The sequence below is a fragment of the Cynocephalus volans genome, chromosome 1, assembly GCF_027409185.1.
Source record: "Cynocephalus volans isolate mCynVol1 chromosome 1, mCynVol1.pri, whole genome shotgun sequence".
Classification (NCBI taxonomy): Eukaryota; Metazoa; Chordata; class Mammalia; order Dermoptera; family Cynocephalidae; genus Cynocephalus; species Cynocephalus volans.
In genome coordinates, this window is record NC_084460.1 from 249,046,536 (window position 1) to 249,066,877 (window position 20,342).

Consider the following 20,342-nt stretch of genomic DNA (forward strand, 5'->3'; position numbering starts at 1 on the left):
GTTTTCCCCCAATACATTATTATAGATCCATCCTTACTGCTTACACTTAAAATATCAATTGCATTGTAATATCTATGATACAATGTAATTATTTAGCTGTGTATTGCACAAGATTCCAGTGAAACTAAAGCTAAGGACCTTATTCACAGAACATTTAAAAGCATTTTATACACAGTCTAAACACAAATACATCTTAAATTACAATGATGCATACTAAATATGCATATAGAATATGGCTTACATATTAAAAGATGTCTAAGTTGTGAGTTATAAAATCTCACCACTTAGGCTTACAAGCTTCTGATTGTATTTATTTCTACAATATTGCTTAGCATTGTGGAAATTAGGAAGAAAGCAGGTGCAACAGAAAACTCATTAGGATGGATGGACCCTCCTTTGCCTCATTTAATTGATGGCTATTTTTTTATTCTTTCCATCCAATTTCTCTCTTTCACAAAGACAAATTCACTTAAGCTCACAATCATTGAAGTACTTGTACAGTGAAAAGTTAGAACACCTGTGTTTGACCTTTCTTGTCAGCTAATAACAAATAAAGGTAGTTCTTCAGTTTGAAGCAAAGAAAAAAGCTTTGCACATGCTCAGGCAAACACGACGAGGAAGCAGGGCCTCCAAGGGTTGCAGTTTGTTTCTGTGTAGTAAAATTAATCACGTCAAATAAGGTTATTGGTACCGAAAAGTGCGGGCTTCCATTTTCATAGACATTTTTTGAACACACACAAATATGCAGACATACACACACACTTCTTGTCTCTTATTCCTTGGCCTGTAATATGTTTTGTTACATCCTGATGGTATCAACACTCCAGAAGGCAAATTCCATTCTCCTTCCTATTGTTTGTCTCCAACAATGGCTGATGGTTCTTGTTATCACTGACAGCAGGGAATGTATGACTTGCATTGTGACCACACCCATGTAGGTGATGCATTAGTGCTTTGAAACCACGGGGATGGATGCAGGCTAGTCCACTGGTTTCAGGGAAAAGCTTCACTGGCTTTCCCCAGCTAGAGAGTTACAATGAGGTGTTTGTTCATCAGGTCACTGAGCCAGAGCTACGATGCTCCATTGCTGCCACAGGACTTCAACTACAGCTCTGAGCAGTGCCACCACTCATTTTGTTCCCATGCATTTAAAATAAGGACAAACTAAAATATCCTGTGTCCAGTGCTGCAAAAAACATTTTTTTCCATAATTGTGTTTTTGCTTTCCTTTTGCTTAAGATCTTGAGAATTCTGTAGGTACAGCACTCTGTGTAAGCCAGTGCAAGAAAGTAAATTTTAAAATACTTCATCTTCTGCACATGTATTGCACAGTTACAATGACTGGGTTCAAAGTGATGTAAATTTAAAACTGTCCCACTTGTGTCTTAAAAATTTCTCTGGCTTGATTGAAGAAGGCCAAATTGTGGAGGAAAAACAATGGCAGAATCACTGGCCAAAAACTCTGATAGCAACTTGAGTGTATTTATTAGGCCAGAGTTACCAGCTCAAAATTTGTGTTCTTAATTCCTTATTTGGAGTCCATAAAATGGCCTGATCTAATTGTATGTTGTAAGAGGAGAATATAGTTTTGTAGAAAGTTGAGGATTTAAGATGTTTTAGTGCTGTTTTCATTATCCTGAAATAAAATCCAAATGAAAATAAAGATCAGAGAAGAAGAGGTTGGGGTGGGGTGTTGAAGAGGTGTTGGTCAAACAATATTAAATTCCAGTTAGACAGGAAAAATAAGCTCAAGAGATCTATTGTACAACATACAATAGATAATAACAATTTATTGTATTCTTGAAAAATATGTGAGGTGATACATATGTTAATTAGCTCTACTTAGCCATTCCACGACATATACATATTTTAAAACATGTTGTACATGATAAATATATACAATTTTTATTTGTCAATTAATAAGTAGAAAAGAAAAAAAAAGAAATGAAGATCATGATTTAGTCATATATAGGCATCAATGACCATATAGCAATTTCACATTGGACTTTATATACCTTGCCGAAAACAAGGGATTTATCAGTATATATTAGATATTGTATCTATTGTCAAAAATATGGGATTATCAGTGTATAATAAGTTTTATATCACTTAAAATTCCTCTTCCTATTTTCCAGCTTTGGGGGGTTTTTTAGTTAAAAAAGGAAAAAGAGACTTCATCAGCTGCCAGCTAAATCTCATTGAAACCTTTTCTGATGAAATACCAGAATATATACTCATACGTGTGTGCATACTCCTGTGTATATACTCTTTGCCATAGACATTTGCATACATTAAACATTCTTACAAATGTACTGATAACCTATGTTCACTATCTGTAATTTTTGGAAAATGTTTATAAATATTCCAGATCCGTGACATGCTTAGGAAATGTTGATCCTAAAGTTTGTCGTTTGTCTGTCTTTTGGAAGCTATATAGTATACACTAGCTTGGAGATGTTCTGTGGGAAGAATCTTGCTTAATTTTGTTTTAATCAGTTTTTTAATGATATTTATTTGCCCACAAAACCCCTTGTTATATCTATAATTGATCCACTGATTTTGTTTTCCCTAAAACATACTTCAGGGGCTCCATCATACATCATCAGGACCCAAGGAGTCTTCTAAAATGACCGTGTACTCTAAAGGTAATAAATTTAGAGTTTGCATGGAGGGTATGGAGAGAAATTGCCGTAGCTAATATGAGACAATATATTATAATTGTTAAAAACTGACTTGGGTCTTAGATGCTGAACAGCCACTTTGTGGCTTGATTTCTTTCCAAGATTCACATATAAAGTCGATATCATAATCACTAACTCTGGAATTGTTGAGAAGACTAAATGAGATAATATATGTAAGATGTTCACCACAGTGGCTAACACTTGATACTGCTATTATTGAAACTATTATGATGAATAAAAGATAGTCTTACCACTGTCTTTGTACCTCAAAAATACTGAGGAGGGAATTATCTTAAAAGCTAGTCATGTTTTAACTCTTTCATATCTAAAAAACATCTAAGGACTTAGTGATAACATCCCAAAGGCTTGGTATGGTACTTTCACCATTTTCTCTCCCTGTTTCCTCACCCCCACCATACAGGACTCATTCTAACATTTGGGTTTTGTTTCTTACTTTTTTAAGGAGACATTAAGACATCTCCACTATAAATATGCATCCCCCCTTTCTAACTGCCTATATCTCCTCTGTAGACTTAAGACAGTGGTTTTCAATCTTAGTGGACAGAAATATCAACAGACAGGCTTGTTAAAAATTCAGATTTCCAAGGTACCACTCCCAGAGTTAACACTTGGTAGGTTAAAGGCTAGTTCTAGAAGCTGAATTTTTTGAAAGAGGAGCACTAATGCAAATGTCCACAGATCTTAGTGAAAATAGTCTTTGTTTCAAATATGTACTTGCTTTGTTTTATTGTATTTCCTATAAGAGGTAAAATAAGAAATCAGTGTAAAACATTCATATTTTTTACATGAAGTGGAAAAAGAAATCATGATTAAAAATCCCCATTGACTATGGCTTATTATTCTTAAAGGACAAAAATTTTAGTCTCAGTAAGTATACTTTTTATTGATAAGCAAATTAAGAACTCTTTGAAAAGGTAAATATTTAAAGTTTATCCGTTAAAGTTCTGCCTCAGAAGACTGAAGAAAGACACTTTTAAAAAGAAAATCCAAGAGGGCTTTTAAATAAGATAACTATGCCTTTTATGCTTTTTTTCTACAAACCATTCATTTTAGAAATTGGGTTTCTTATGTAAAAACTAAAATTACCTCTTATGTTTAAAAGGACAGAAGCCATTAAGATGTTTCAAACCTATAGATGTGTATCAGCATGTTTTTCTTCAGCATTTATTAAGTCTTCTGAGTTCTTATGAAGATCAGGTTCACCTAAACAAACAAGCAAACAAACTAAGTAAAACTGAATAGGCCTTAGGAAACCTAATAAAGTCAGGAGACTGAAGCAATTTGTAAAATGTTGAAGACTGGATTTTACAATGGATTTTGTAGCACATTTTCTCCAAAGATACCAAACATTTTCTTTTTAGCCTGTAGATCTATAAAGTATAACAGGTCATTTTCTGGTGGTTATTTCACTTTTGAATTTGCAATTTAATCTTGGAATACAAAAATGAAACAGACGAGACATGTTCAAACACCTAATAAATCACACATAAAAATTATGCATGTTTTTCCTGACTATTTTTAAATTGAAACAAATTCTTTAAATCAAATCCCCTAATAATCAGTGTCTTGCCACACATTGCTTAGTTGCTATGAATTTAAAAAAATGAGTATAAGAGAATAATAATGTTTAAGTTAAGAACATCTGCCGAAACAACTGATAGAATTTATAATCTTTTTTTTCCTGTCGTTTTTTCGTGACCGGCACTCAGCCAGTGAGTGCACCGGTCAGTCCTATATAGGATCCGAACCTGCGGTGGGAGCGTCGCCGCGCTCCCAGCGCAGCACTCTACCAAGTGCGCCATGGGCTCGGCCCTAGAATTTATAATCTTAGAATCACTCAGCTTCTATATAAAACTTAAAAAAAATAAAACATTAGCATGGAAAATGTTCTAACATTTCAGAAGAGATTGTAGAGAATCTATCAAAAATATAAATAAAGCAATACATACAGATAAAAAGTCTTATTACAGAAGAAATAAACAAAATAAGCAGAAATTAATGTTTTAAGTCAATTACTCAAAATATCTTGATATTTCAGGAGACATTCATATATGATGGGATGCTCTGTCTAAAATTTGATTGAAGATATTCTAACAAACTTTGTACCAATTAACCTGGAGATAATTCCTTCAACATATATTTTAGGACTGTCAATTCAGTTGCAGTAGATTTTTATTGAGGTTATATAATTAGTGAGCATACAGAACTTACAGGGTGTCATCACAAAGCTGTTTCCCACTGTTGTTTTAAAATATGTTCAATGGGAGTTGAATATATTCAAATTGTCTTTTGTGCCAGGATCAAAATTGTCAGGTTACCTCATGGCTTTTCTGATCATTCACAGATAGCAAAAACATCCTGTGGTCATGTTAAGTTGCCACTGTCTCAACTCAGACATTGAAAGGTCTGGTCACATATAATACACACGAACTATCAAACAAAGATAGATTTCTTTCCCACCCTGGGCTTGATACAGACCCAGAAATGGTGTAGGTGTGTGTGGGGAGGGGTATGGTTGATGTTTCTTCGGACTCCTGAGCTGGAGTGAGGGACAGAAGCAGGCTAGGAGGAGCAGTAAAGACCCACTTGACGAGCACCATTGTAGGATGTCTTTGCACTCACTAGACCTGGCAGATCTTGAGAGCTCATTCTTTTTCTCTGTGGGCACGTTCATGAGCTCTTCAGAGACTTCTTGCCAATGACCATGGCTGGAGACTTCTCACCAGCTTGGTAAGGGCATATGAATCTCGGGTTTCTTTACAATGTACAAAGCCCCTGGAAATTTGCTGGTACATTTTCAGCTTCGGTCTTCTGAGGTCCCATCATCCTTCCAAATATGAATCGGCCACATTTGGTTCACATGAAACACTCATGAGGCATTTGTTCCCATAAACTACTCAAGGACAGGCTGAAACCGACACAGCCTACTCTCCTTTGGCTCGTCTGTCACCACCTAACTCTTTACACCTCTTAGTTAAGAGCTAGATTCTGTTCCCAGTATCCGCTTTAACTTCACGCTCTCCAAAGGTCATGGTGAAGCTCTTTTGCCTTTATTTGAGGTGAAAAGCAAGCATTTCTACACCTTCCCCAATAGCAGAGATCCCTTTAAAGGAATCCTCCTTATATATCCTCTTTCAACCATCAGCAATCTGAACCTTTATTTGTTTGAACTGGATGAGAGTTTTAAGCATCCTATAACTGGCTTTTGAAACTTTGAAATTCTTGTATCACAACTCAGTTTGTTTTCTGACATTTATTATCTTAGAGTCTTGGCTTAAATTTCTGATTTAATATCTTGTTACTTAAAACTAGATTAGAACAGAACAAAACAGACTTCAACAGAACAAAACAGTCTTGAACAGAACAAAACAGTCTTGAACAGAACAGAACAGGGTGAAAAAAATAGACTGAATTTTACAAAGGGATATAAATAATTAACTAATTCACTGGATCTCAAAATTTCAGGGAGAACTTTTTACAACGGGTAAAGAGCACTAGGGTCCACCTACCACCAAATCCCCTTATTTTTAGTGGATAAAAAATTTATAAGTAACAAAAGAGTGGAAGAAGAACAATTAATCAAATGGTAACAATGCAGCGAGTACAAAAAATAATTCTAAAACGATACACAAATTACATCTAAGAGTAACTCTGTACATGCAGTTAGAAAAGCAAAAATTAAAAACTAAGACAAGAGTTTTGCAGTCCTGAAAAAAGTGTCTTCCTTGAAAACTAAAATTTTAGCTATTTTCAGAGGCACACATGCAACATTGTCAAGCAATTTCATGGCAGCCTGATTGCTAGGAAAATATTGACAGTCCTTAGCAAATATGAACCATATTACTTTTTTAAAAATTTATAATAATTTATTTATTTTTTGAAGTGAAACATAATTGATTATACATATTTATGGCATAAGAGTTGACTATTAGTACTCGTGTACAGTACACGATGATCAAATCAATATTATTAGCATGTTCACCATTAAAAATCATAATTATTCTTTATGTTCCTTACCCAATTACTCCCTATCCCCCTTTCCCCTCCCCTTTCCCCAGCTCTAGTACCTATAGGTCTGTTCTCTCCTTCTGAAAGTTCAATGTTTTATTGTGGTCTTTCTTTCTTTCTTTTTCTTTCTTTCTTAGGTCCCACTTACGAGTGAGGACATGCGGTATTTCTCTTTCTGTGCCTGGCTTATTTCACTTAACATAATTTTTTCCAAGCTCATCTATGTTGCTGCAAATGACAGAATTTCATTCTTTTTTATGGCTGAGTAGTATTCCATTGTGTGTATATAAACATACCACTTTTTCTTATCCAATTATCTGTTGATGGACATTTAGGTTGGTTCCATCTCTTGGCTATTGTAAATGGAAGTGTGATGAACATGAGAGTGCAGGTATCTTTTCAACATGATGACTTCCATTCCTTTGGGTCCATACCCAGAAGTGGGATTCCAATTTAAAAATGGGCAAAGGAGATGAATAAATATTTTTCAAAGGACAACATACAAATTGCAAGCGGGTACATGAAAAAATGGTCAACATCACTAGTCATCAGGGAAATGCAAATCAAAACCACATTGAAATATCATCTCACCCCCACTAGACTGGCTATCATAAAAAAAACTGAGAATAACAAATGCTGGTGAGGATGTGGAGAAAAGAGAACTCTTCTACACTGTTGGTGGGACTGTAAATTAGCACAGCCATTATGGAAAACAGTGTGGAGATTCTCAAATGTATCACATTACTTTTAGTTAATAAATCTTTAGTTCTAGAAGCCTTTACAATTAACTTGGGTAATACCACTTGTAAGTAATCCTTAGTCTTTCAGAAAAAAAAGAAAGTCATATCATTCTGCCAGAAAAGAAGAAATGATTTGCATTGTTCAATCTCAGATAACCTTCATGACCCAAGAGTGATCTATGTAAAAGACCCTGAGAACCATCCACACAGACCAAGTTTCCAAACATTTGTAAATCATGGACCCCTCTTGTAGTCTGTTGAAACCTATGGCATTCTTTTCAAAATAAAATTAATGGATAAAATAAAATATGTATGATTACAAAGGATTCCACTTATATCAAAATATAGTTATTAACATATGTAAGTAAACCTAGAGATGTGCTATAGTAATACATGCACTTATTAATGCATTGAATAACAAGGTCCAACTGCAGATCTATTATCTATGCAATTTTGAAGTAAGAATGATATAAAATGACACTTCAAGATCTCTCTGCTAAATATATTATGAAAATACCTATGATTTCTATTGATGACAGACAAAAATAACACAAATGCTAATGTGTATTGTTGCCTACAAATGAAGAAAATGCTGAATTTCAATTAAAGGGTAGTAAAAACAAATCCCTCTCCAAGTATACACACTCCATCTGTATAATCCGGGGTTAAAATTTTTGATCTACTCTAACTTCATTTATCAGGTGTAAGAAACAGGCCCAGAATAATCAAGTGATTTCCTCCAGTGCAGACCACAAATAGATAACCTGAAGTCAAAACATTTGGCTTTTAATTCACTGGTACTTCAATAAGAACATGGACTTAAAATGACCTTGGACTTTCATTTCTCTGAAGAGTTTTGTAAGCTCACATATATAAGAAACTACTCCTTAGGAACGAATGCTAGGGTTCTGCTCAAAGCAAGTGCATAGAAATTTGTTTGACAGCCTTCAACATGATTTCCATTATCACAGCTCTATTTACTATAGCCAAGTTATGGAACCAACCTAAATGTTCATCGATGGACAACTGGATAAGAAAAACATGGTATATTTATATACACACAATGGAATACTACTCAGCCATAAAAAAGAATGAAATTCTGCTATTTGCAGCAACACAGATGAGCTTAGAGAAAATCATGTTAAGTGAAATAAGCCAGGCACACAAAGAGAAATGCTGCATGTCCTCACTTATAAGTGGGAGCTAAGAAAGAAAGGAAGAATGAGTGAGTGAATGAATGAATGAACGAATGAATGAAAGAAAGATCACAATAATAACCTTGAACTTTCAGGAGAGTACAGAACTGCGGTTATTAGAGGTGGGAAAGGAGGAGGAGGGTGTTCATTAGAAATTGGCTAATGGACACAAAGAATGATTACATTTTGTAATGATGAATATGATAATTATCCTGATTCAATCATCACATATTGTACATAGGTATTGATAGTCAACTCTGGACCCTACAAATATGTATAATCAATTATGTTTCAAAGAAAAAAAGGAAAAAAAAGCTTGTTCGTCAGCCAGGAAAATGGTAGTGAAAGCAAGAGACCTCTGATAATTCTGTTTATCTCAAAGAATTCTAGATGTTCATTTAAACCTATTTCAAAAGTTCAAACTTTAAAAAAGTAATTTGCTTTCTAAATAGTCTAAATTCGGCAGAGGTCAGGGAGGGAACAGTGGGTATAGGAGGGACAGACTTACCAAAACAAACAAAAATTCTCCAAATTTAGCTAATCCAGGTTCTCAGAGTGCAACTTAAACTCACTTTTGCTGTATTAGAATCATAATGTGAGGGGCCAGCCTGTGGCTCACTTGGGAGAGTGTGGTGCTGATAACACCAAGGCCGTGGGTTCGGATCCCATGGTGCTGATGAGAATCATAATGTGTTAGGTTCATAGACGATGTAAATAATACTTACAGGGAATAATAATAGGAACCTTCAAAAAGTTTGTAGGAAGTAGAAATAAAAGATAATACAAATCTTTCCATGAACTTTTTGAAATACCCTCATACAAGGCACGTTATCAAGTGGATATTAGAGACTCCAGTTCTCCAGTCATGGTCTCACTGACTAAGTATTTGAAAAATAATCTGTTGGGATAAATTACCATACAATTGAAAACATAACAGTAACATTCATCACTTTGTGAACACCTGCTAGGCGGCAAGCACTATTCTAAGTGCTTCACTCATCTCGCTTCGCTGAATCCTCATAGCAACCCAGTGAGGTGGGGCTTGACAATCATTGAAACCGAGATAGACCTTGAGTCATCTGCCCAAGGTCTCAGAGCTAGCAAGTTGCTGGATTCCTCTGACAAAGCACAACCACAACTTTGACTTCTAGTTCCACTATCTCCCAAGCTACAATCATCAGCAACCTAGCTTTACCATTTCTGTAGTATCCATATGCCACCTATCCTCTTACCTAATATTTTCTTTAAACAGACTTTAAATCTACTCCCTTCTAAAAAATTACTTTTGTCCTAAAAAATAATCCTCCCCAGGAAATAAATGTAATGTGCTATTTGTATTTTTCTAATACATGAAGTCATGATTAACAGATCATTTCTTCTGTAGATATAAAAAACACAGTAGTTACTTTAATTTAATAGTTTATATTGCACTCACTTTTTTTTTTTTTTTTTTTTTTTTTTGGTCTTTTTTTGTGACCGGCCGCACCACGCTCAGCCAGTGAGCGCACTGGCCATCCCTATATAGGATCCGAACCCATGGCAGGAGCGCTGCTGCGCTCCCAGTGCCGCACTCTCCCGAGTGTGCCACGGGGTCAGCCCTGCACTCACTTTTTTGACTTGTCTGAACCAACAGTCCCTGCATGTGGGTACAAAAATCATCAGTATGATTTTTATTTCAGAGATGAGGAACACTGATCAGAGAGATAACTGACTACTTCAAGGCACCATGACCTAGGTGAGTGTGGGAAACAGAACCTCTACCTCCTGGAAAAATACTCTAATTAATTTTCCACATTTAACAGCAAAAGCAAATAGTGTTTGAAAAATACTTAGCCCCAAATTGCTTTGTGCAGTTTTTTCCAACACAAATACTAGTTATGAGTTACCATGCATTCCTATTTCTTCATGGGGAAAATATTACCTTTGCTATGTATAGCAGTATTCCATCAAGCAGGCACATCTATAGGTTGCTTCAATTTTATTTTTGGTCCATTTATGTACCTTATGTTGCAAATAACTATAATGAATTGATGATGAAAGTTTAAAGTTATAGTCACTGGGGAAATTCAATGCAGAATAAATCAGAGCTTCTGATTCTGATTGGTGTTTTGGCATCTGTATAGTATAATTTGCTTTTCAGTTTCAGAATAGGAAATCTTTTGACACCAGGAGAAATACTCTAATTTTGTTCTTAAATGTGTTTGGAGAAGAAACATTTGTAAGTATATTTTCTGTCTTTTACTTTGCAATGTGCATGAAGGTAATAGTAAGAGAAGGGAAGACTGAACACTAGGCAGAAGAAAAAGAATGTGAGGCTCTAAAGCAAAACTCCACTTAATTACCAAATGTACTAGCTCCGATCCTATAAAATCAGAGGATGTAATACCTTATTACTTAAAATGCCATATAAGGTACAAGTCAAGAAATGCTAAATTATTTCTTGGTTCACTAAAGCAAAACAAAAGCATCTGATTTCAAGGAAAACATATCAATTTACGTTAGCAAACTCTAGAATGAATCCATATACCCAATGCATGTGTGTTAGGCATCTATATATGTAGGAAGTTCTCCAGGTGATCTGCAGAAAATAAAACATATCTATGTGAAATTATACTCAACTTGGGGAACTAATACCATGTCAAACAGCCACAAATTCAAGTGTTTAAGTTCCATTGACATTAAAGAGTTTAAACAATGTGGGAGGTAGTTGAGCTGGTTCCTTAAAAGAGTTCAGACTAAAATTGGGTCTACAGGGTATGTTTTGGTGGTACACAGGGTTGAGGAGGTTAAGGTGAGAGAGCAGAATCTGAGCAATGGCAGTATATTGAAAAGAATAAGATGTGCTAAGGAGAAAGTAAAGCCTAGTTGAGAAAATTTTGCTGGGAGTCCCTACCCACTGGTGCTGAAGCAACCATTTCTCCATCAGAGCGTCATTCTCTTAGAGGAAGGCTCTAACACCTATGACACTGCTATCACTCCTAGAAGGGATCTGTGTGACTGAATTGCAGATCTTTTTTAAAGAAAGCAGGTTCTGGTGACATGGGGTGGTGAGAATGTGAGGGCATTGATTATCTTTGAAGGTAGAGAAGTCGGGAGGAGGTCTGGAGCGGGGAAATTAAGACTACTCAAATCGCACTTTGTCTGCCGTACAGAGTGGCAGGAACCAGTTGTGGGAATTAAAAGATTTGGCTTTCAGAGCTAATTTGATGTGAGAAGATATATGGTGATTCTCTAGTTTCTCAATTAGGATGAAAAGATGGGATGAAAATTGAGCCTGAGAGGGGTGCCCCAAATTCACATTTTCTTTGTCTTTTATAAACAGAAAAAAATACATATAGAATATTGATTTTAAGCATTATCTAAATGTTTCAAAAGTTAAAACTTGGAAAAAATAATTGTAAAATAATAGAAACATTTTGGCTTTGCTTTAAGTATTCTGAGTAAAGGATTCTGGTTAAGCAAATTTTCTATTTAAAGCTGAATTAAGCAAAAAAAAAAAAAAAAGAGAGAGAGAGAAAGAAAGAAAGAAAAAGAAAAGAAAGAAAGAAAGAAAGAGAACAACTTCAATTGCTTTAGCAAAAATGTTTAAGTATGTCAGTACATATCCATGTCTGTGCCTGAATGGAGGATACTGAATATGACTGAACTTGTTTTGATGACAGAAAATCTTGTGAAACACCCCTGAGGTGTATTGTTCTGAACACAAGACATTGATTCCCACTCTCCTATACATGTAAATAGATACATGCAGAAAAAGCATGTATCATTCATCTTTACCATGAATGTCTCTACAAAATCATTTAAAAACCAGTTCTTGAAATCGATTGTTGCCATTTCTACTCAATTTAAAAGTTAAGAGATTAATCGAAGGTTCTATTTTCAATGTGGAATTTTATAACGCTGTATTACTACTATTAGAAATTATTTCTCAAATTGCTCAATTTTAGCAATGTCAGAAAGAAAAACCAAATGATGCATTCACACTATGTAATCTTACCATTTACCCGCAGTCTCTCACATATAATCTTCCATAATATCATGGGCTCTTGTGTTTAAAAATAGACCCAAACACGGATATGAAGGAGATGTGCTCAAATTTTAAATTCTGAGTCATCATACAAAAACTATTAAAAGGATACAACTCACAACCTCCTTATATTTTAAATTCTTGTCAAAATCTGTCCATATGAATTTTAATGTGAATGTGTAGTTATATCTTGACTTGTTAAGTCATAAGTAATCTGTGTAAGAAAGCATAAGAACACACATTAATGAGTAAGAATGACTTAAGCTGAATGATGATAATGATAATAGCAACAGTAAAAACAACAGTAAATATTCAGAGAATTCTTAATATGTGCCAAGCACACTGCCTAATGCTTTATGTATTTTATCACTGGATCCCCCCAACACTATTTTTGCCCAAGGTCACATACTGTGTAAGGGACAGAGCTGGGCCTTCAACCCAAGAGCCAAGGATTTCACTACTAAGCAGAAGAATTTGGTCACACACAGCTAACTCTCTGACCCAAATGGGAAAGTTTCTAATGATGTGAAAGAGCAAGAACATTCCTAGGTGTCTGGAAAAATACGATCATAAAGTTTCAAATTGGGAAGTGTGGAGTAAACATGACATTTTTCATCTTCCTACTTTGACAAGCTACTAGGATTTGAAATTTAGTTCTTCAGTGGTGATTGAGTAATTTGATGGTAAGAAGGGTGAGTGGCACTTTGTAGGAAACAAGATTCTCTTTTTACTACTACTCTCTGCAGTAACAGATAATCTAAAAAGGACTCAAATACCAAGGCCACATGAGTCCTATATTACTGGGGACTGGTAGTAAAGCAATAAAGGGCTGCTAATGCCATGGAGGAGAAATAATAGAGATTCGTGACTCTGGCAGTAATGAGATATTCAATTTAAAATCCAGTATAAACATATGACTGCAGTAAGTAAATGAATACGAGTATATGCTTAGAAAAATCAAAGGGTGTAAATGAATGCAAACTCTGTCATTGTTTCTATAGTGATGACTCCTTATTCTTCATCCTGCAACACCATGACCAACCACCCACCATAGATCTTAGGGATCTCAAATTGCACACACCATTTTTCTTGCATATTTAAACATACTGAGAATAATGCATTGTTTCTAACCCAGAGACTGTAAAGATCACGTTTCTGTAGACTCCGTAGACCTAGTTTTAGTGTTTGTGATCCACAAGTTTCAGTGGAGAGCACTTTTTTGTATGGGAAGATGAGAGACGAAAGAGTCAGGAAAGTATGTTTCCTTTGATTTTGCTCCTCATTTTTTTTTTTTTCCTGAAGACTAAAGGGACTCACAATCTTGACCAAGATGAATATATAGTTTTCAACAAGAGGGTACTCATCACATAGGAAAGAATCAGCAAATGCTAGTATGTGTAATCCAAAATTCTAGAAGTCTTTAGATATCCCTGACAATAGTCTGTAAATACTGCTTTGACAAATTTGTGGACTGAGTTGAACTGGAGCTACCAAATGCTCCCCAAAATAATTTTTCTGTCTCATCTTTGAGCTCTGTGTCACCAAATCTTAGAGAGCTTGAAGAGTTGGTAGCTATGTTAATTAGGCCGAAGAATCAGCCAAGATAGAAATCAATCCCCCATATTCAGCTATCCTTTAACCTGGGATGAGAAAGACTCCTGCATTCTTACAAAATTCCTTCCATGCTATTTCTTTCTCTCCCATGGACATATTCCTGTCTGACTTTGGCTGGCTATGATGAGGGGTTATGTGAAGACGTGTATAGAGAGAATTGGTCTCACCTACTTATAGTTTCTGAAAATACTGGCGGAAGAAATAGCTTCTCTTGGTTGTATGTGCAAGTTGCTCCTATTGAAGTAAACTTGTAAGTTCACACTTGAAAAAAGAGCACTTTAAGCAACTAGTCACAACTACTTTATTAATCTACAGCTTTCAGCCAGAACTGTGGGAAGTGGCAGAATCTCCAGTCAATAAAGACTCATATAAAAGGATTACTCTCATGATGGAGTGAACTTATTGAAAATAAACTGTGGGGGCTCTGTTACCTCTACATCAAACTAACGTCAATACTTTTACATTATTCATCTTGTGCTGCCTTTATCTGATAAGATTTCTATTTCTTACTGATGTCTCTAGGTTCTCCTTAATTAGCAGACTTGCTCATCGTATTTTGTAGAAACCTAACCTGAGATGGAAGGGTGATGTGGAAACACAGGACCTTTCTGAGTGAATCCCATGTCCACAGTGATGAGTTAATATCATTGAGTGGGCTCCTGGACTGAATTTTTCTCATTTCCTCCACAAAATTTTCCTGATATGAATCAAAATTAGTGTAAGGTTTCCAAGGTTACTCCCTATCAGTTGTCTTACTAAAGAATGGGCCTAGTCTATGTTTTTATTTATTTATTTATTTATTCATTCATTCATTCATTTATTTTTTGACCGGTAAGGGGACTGCAACCCTCAGCACGGTGTGGTCCGCACCACGCTCAGCCAGTGAGTGCACCGGCCATCCCTATATAGGATCCGAACCCACGGCCTCGGCACTACCAGCGCCGCACTCTCCCAAGCGAGCCATGGGGCCGGTTCCTAGTTTATGTTTTGAAGATGACATTGCAATAAAATTTGAGCATCTGAGTTTTGAAGGTTTTCACCATCTCCCCTGGAAAATTATATACTGAATTCTAGCTAAAGAAAAATTTTGGATCACTTTTCTTTCCCCTTCATTTTTATAATTTCTTCTTTGGAGAAGAAACAAAATATTGAAATTAAATATATCTGTGAAAGAGCAAAGACTTTGGCTATAATTTTTTTTTTTTTTTGCATAATATCTGGGAATTTCCTATATTCTTAGTAGTTAACAAGGGAAAATTATATTAGTCAAAGTATGAATAACAGTTCTAGAAGAAATAAAATTAAGAGAGCTGAAAAGTTTTGGCTGTGTATACAGTCTAAATCTAGGCCTACTTTAAGGGAAAAAGTTCAGATGATAAAAATTCTTTTGGGAAAGAATTGAATTGCCATAAGTCAAGTTTGCTGGACTAGCTAGTGTCCTCTTTTTGAGAGCATTTAGGTCTACAGAACACTGTTTCTTAGAATTTTTTTCCCCCTAAAGGGTCTGTACTGAGAAAAAATAAAGACAAGTAGCTTATAAGTGGCAGAATCCTCAACAGAAAATATTTAGATAATGGTTGTTCACGTACAGCTCTGCAAAGTGGTCAGCTTTATCAACCATTCAGAATAAGCCAATTCAGTTCCTTGATTCACTCATGCAGAACACTGGATAGATGTGAGAGACATTTGGGAGATAAACTATATAGGCTATCCAATAGACTAAGAATGGGAAGATGATAGAAATCACCTTTCTATCAAGACAATACACCATACAGCAACGCATTCAATTGATTGATGGAACTTTCCCCACTGCATGTTTAGTTATGAGTTAAGCATAATCTCATATCAAAGTTGTCATGTTATTGTAATGCTTTTCCATAGTACACTTCTTTAAGGAAGCCTTCTATAAAACCTCCATGCAGTCTGGAGCCACATGTGTGAGCCCAGGAGAATAATAACTGTAGAGAACACTTAATATATAAGGACTCATTTAGTCCTCATAATGGTTCTTGAGATAGACACTATTTTTATGGTTCTCACTTTACAATTGAACGAACTAAAACAAAGAGATTAAATAAAATGTTTGAGATTACCTGACTACGAAGTGATGGTACCAGAACAGAATAAGATAGTCTAGTTCTAGAGTCCTAGATCTAACTCTGTATTATGCTGCCTCCCTGGGTATAAATTAATACCTGCTATGTTTTTGTCTTTCCTTTGTATGAGTATATGCCTTATCTTTGAAATTAAATCCGATGGTATATGACAGCCAATTTTTTTTTCCTTAAGGGAGGCAGAGTCAAACAGTAGGAATAAATATACTTCTTTGTGAAAACGCATTCTTCTATATTAGACATTAGCCATTTTAGCCAATTACCGATTGGAATTCTACTAGTCTAGTATAATTAACCATTAAATCAACTGTTAGGGGATAACAGTAAAAGAAGTTGTAGAAAAGCAGTTCTTCCAAAAAAACAGGCTTTTCTTTTTTTTTCAGGAGGAAGATAACTTGGCTAACCTTAATTATGTAGTGGACAAGTCATTTTCAAATCCAACAAAAACAGTGTATTAAATCATTTTACCCCTGTCATTCACTCCCCCTATAATATAAACATTTTTTCAAATATATGTCTTCTAAATTTTTATGAATCATTTTTAATGGCAGAAAATCATTAAAGCATTTGTTCAGACAGACAAAATAGCAGAACTAATATAAAGGGTATATTAAGTTTATGAAATTCTTGATACCTTTTTGATGTTTTAGAAAAGGTACATCCAAAGTGAAAACAGGTGAATAGGCTTTATTGCAGAAATAACAAAATTACTGATTGGCTGCTCACAGAAAATTTATTGTCATTCACCATATTATCTCAGTAAAGAGAAATGCCACAAAATGATATTTAAACAGATATTTGAACACATAAAAGTGCTGATGTAGCCACCGGATGAATTTATTCCACAGTAGTTGAGCCAGGTCAACCAAGAAATTTGTAGCTGTTATTGTGTGGTTCATGATGCCAATTGAGCAATCTGCAAAAATGGATTTTCTGTCTCACATAGGGCCAGGTAGTTTTCCAGGAAGTATATCAAAACCTCCATGTCTTTCAACCAAGAAGAATTGCCACCATGCATGAGATTTTACTTAAAGGCGTTTACTAATGGGAAACTTATGCTTCCGTGAACTGTTTTTGGCTTCTGGAAGAAAAAGGGTACTTATTTTAACAATCTGGAAAATAAGTGCTGTAAAGAAGTTGTGAAAAAAAAATTTTAATGAGCATTTATCAGCACCGCACTCTCCCAAGATGTAATGAGCATTTATAATAAGGCATGTTTGTAGAATTGCTGTGGTAAAATTATGAAGATAAATAGAATTGGTGTATTTTTCTTAATTTTTAATATATTTTGCCTTTGCTACTGAGAGCTTTTGTGATTATTGTATTCATCAGTAATGATTCTTTTTTTTTTTTTTATAATCAACTTATTTTCTTCTTCACTTGAATTGCTGCCCAGATTCCTAGGCAGTTTATTCTAGTTGATTTCAACTAGAGAAGACAACTCTCAGAATCCGAGAGGTTATCTTGAATGACATTAATATTGTCTACTAAGAAATAGTATACAAGTGTTTGGATGTGGAATTACATTATATAAAGAGATTTTCTATGATTTTTTTAAATAAAAAAGAATAAAATCATGCTTTCTTTTATCACCAGAAAATGTCTTTTTCCTACTTATCTTGCTTAACAACACTAACAACAACAACAAAAATGCTTTATAGAAATGCAGAGCTAGAGAGGCCAATATTCTTAAACAGGTTATAATATGATTATAAGGTAGAATTTTACTCTATCATTTCTTAATTTCCTGAGAAAGCATCAAGAAAATCACTAAGACTTTTGTGCATGAGTGTGTGTATCTCACAGGTTATAATCATGCCCCATAAAATCCTACAATTTTTGTAATTTAATATAAATATCATATGTAATACCTTAACTTTAAGAATTTAGTAGACTCATAAGCATTATGGTAAAGTGTAGGAGGACAATTTTGGCTGAATACAAATTTTAGAACAATTCTTAACTCATTGAAGATAGGTTTCTTCTCCTGACTATTTACAAGACTTTATATTGGCTCCAACTCCAGTTTAGGAGAGTTAACGAAGATATGTTTTTGAGGAAAGAATATTATACACTGAAAATTATGCTGAAACATAAATACTAAAATTTGTATTATAGAAATGACTTATATTTATTCATTTGTACACAAATGTGGCATAAATTTTGTATATGAACACAATAGGTAACATAAGTTCTGAGTGATTCAACTAAAATGATGGTAAAGACAACATTGTTAATTGTTAACTAAAATTGTTAATCATAACAATGAGATAATGCTCAGAGAAAGAAAAAAATCTGTAATTTTTAATAAAGACAATCTTTTAGGGTACCCCTTGTCTATGAAGGACAGGATGCCTGCCTTGGATGGAGAAGATAGGTGGAATCTTCCGGAAATAATTTATATCCTACCTACATCCAATTGTGGATAAAATTTCAGAGTTGCTCCAAGATAGATCAGCTTCACAGATCACCTCCACTTCCATATTCAGTAAGAAGCACATCTTCTGACAACCCATCTTCTTACCAGCCCAGATCCCTTTTTGTACTAGTCCCTGCTACGCTTGGGAAAAGACTTTCTCATCATCTCCAAGCCAACCAGTAACCACCAGGGGATGCATGCTCACTCCCTCTTCCTTCCTTCCTAATTTTATTATCCACATAAATACAAGTGGACAGGGCATAGACACACACACACACACACACACACACACACACACACACACACACACACACAGTCACAGTCACTTAAAATGTCCATAAGTTCTGCTGCTATCACAGTTCCTCTATCAGTAAATAGTTTGGGCATGCCTTCTGCTCTGGAGGAAAGTTTAGAAAATATAAGTAAACCAACCTTTTACATAATTTAGAAACTAAAAGGTTACTGGCTTTGAATACAGGCAAACTAGATGCAAATCCCAGCCTATTCAGACTGTGTGAATTTACACAAATAATTTAGGCTCTCTGAGCTTTAATTTCATCAGAAAACAACTTTTTCCTTGTAGAGTTGCTGTAATAGATGTTTGTATAAATGATCAATAGGTGAATAAATAAGTGATATAAAATTTTACTCCTAACTTAATAATTTTCAACATTTCAAAATAAAAATTGGGATATATCTGACCTTATGAGCATATATGAAAGCTCATCAGATCAGTCGTGCTAAGATTAAACAGAAGTAGATGTGATGAAGCAATTGTGCCAGTCTCTGGGGTAAGGTTTCAGAGAAACTATTCCCTCTTTCTGTGTTTACTATTACCATATTGCTAAACTATTTTCTGTGTGTTGTGTAAAATTGTGAAAAGGAAGAATAAAATTAGATTTATTTGTAATATATGTATAAACCTGTGATGGTCAAGTGACTTGGCTCCCTTAGACCTCAGTATTCACCTTGGTAAAATGGTGATAATACCTAAATCATAGTGTTATTAAACTGACTAAATAGGATAATGACTGTGATAGAACTTGAAATCAGTATATTGGCTAGCACAAAAATATGTACTTATTAGAATATGAATCTATATTCTGTTTGGCTTTAATACCAACATAATTACAAAAATCACTTACCATGTATAACATGCAATATTGCATTTTAAGATATTTTAAATATAAATAACAATATGTAAAGTTTAATTAGTGAATTAGCACAATCTATTAAGGTATCATGCTAATCATAATGCAAATTTAGTCTTTTAAAAATGTTAATACTATCCCATCAATTTTAAATGTTACCCTTAACTTCTGGTGGGAAAGACTCTAGTTTTGTTTTTTAATTTTTCAAGGAATGATACAAGAAATAATTTTAAAAATCTGTTTCCTATTGAAAAAAATGTTTGAGCATTTTTAGCTATAAACACAATTTTAAATAAACCTGTTTGACTATAATGTTATTATATATTCAGTATATTTCAAATAAATAATAAAATGTTAAAAATAAAAAAATC

At 34.6% G+C, this 20,342-nt stretch overlaps 1 protein-coding gene across 1 annotated transcript in view; it reads right to left on the minus strand.

Annotated features, from left to right (window-relative positions):
• Nucleotides 1-241: 241 nt before the first annotated feature.
• The window catches only part of PDE1A (phosphodiesterase 1A), a 262,628-nt gene continuing 242,527 nt past the window's right edge, over nucleotides 242-20,342 (minus strand). The window contains exons 14-15 of the mRNA XM_063080008.1: nucleotides 3,789-3,905; nucleotides 242-1,636 (exon numbers count right to left, since the gene is read on the minus strand). Coding sequence (XP_062936078.1) covers nucleotides 3,832-3,905 — 74 coding nt within the window. The 3' untranslated portion in view covers nucleotides 242-1,636; nucleotides 3,789-3,831. The remainder of the gene's footprint in view (nucleotides 1,637-3,788; nucleotides 3,906-20,342) is intronic.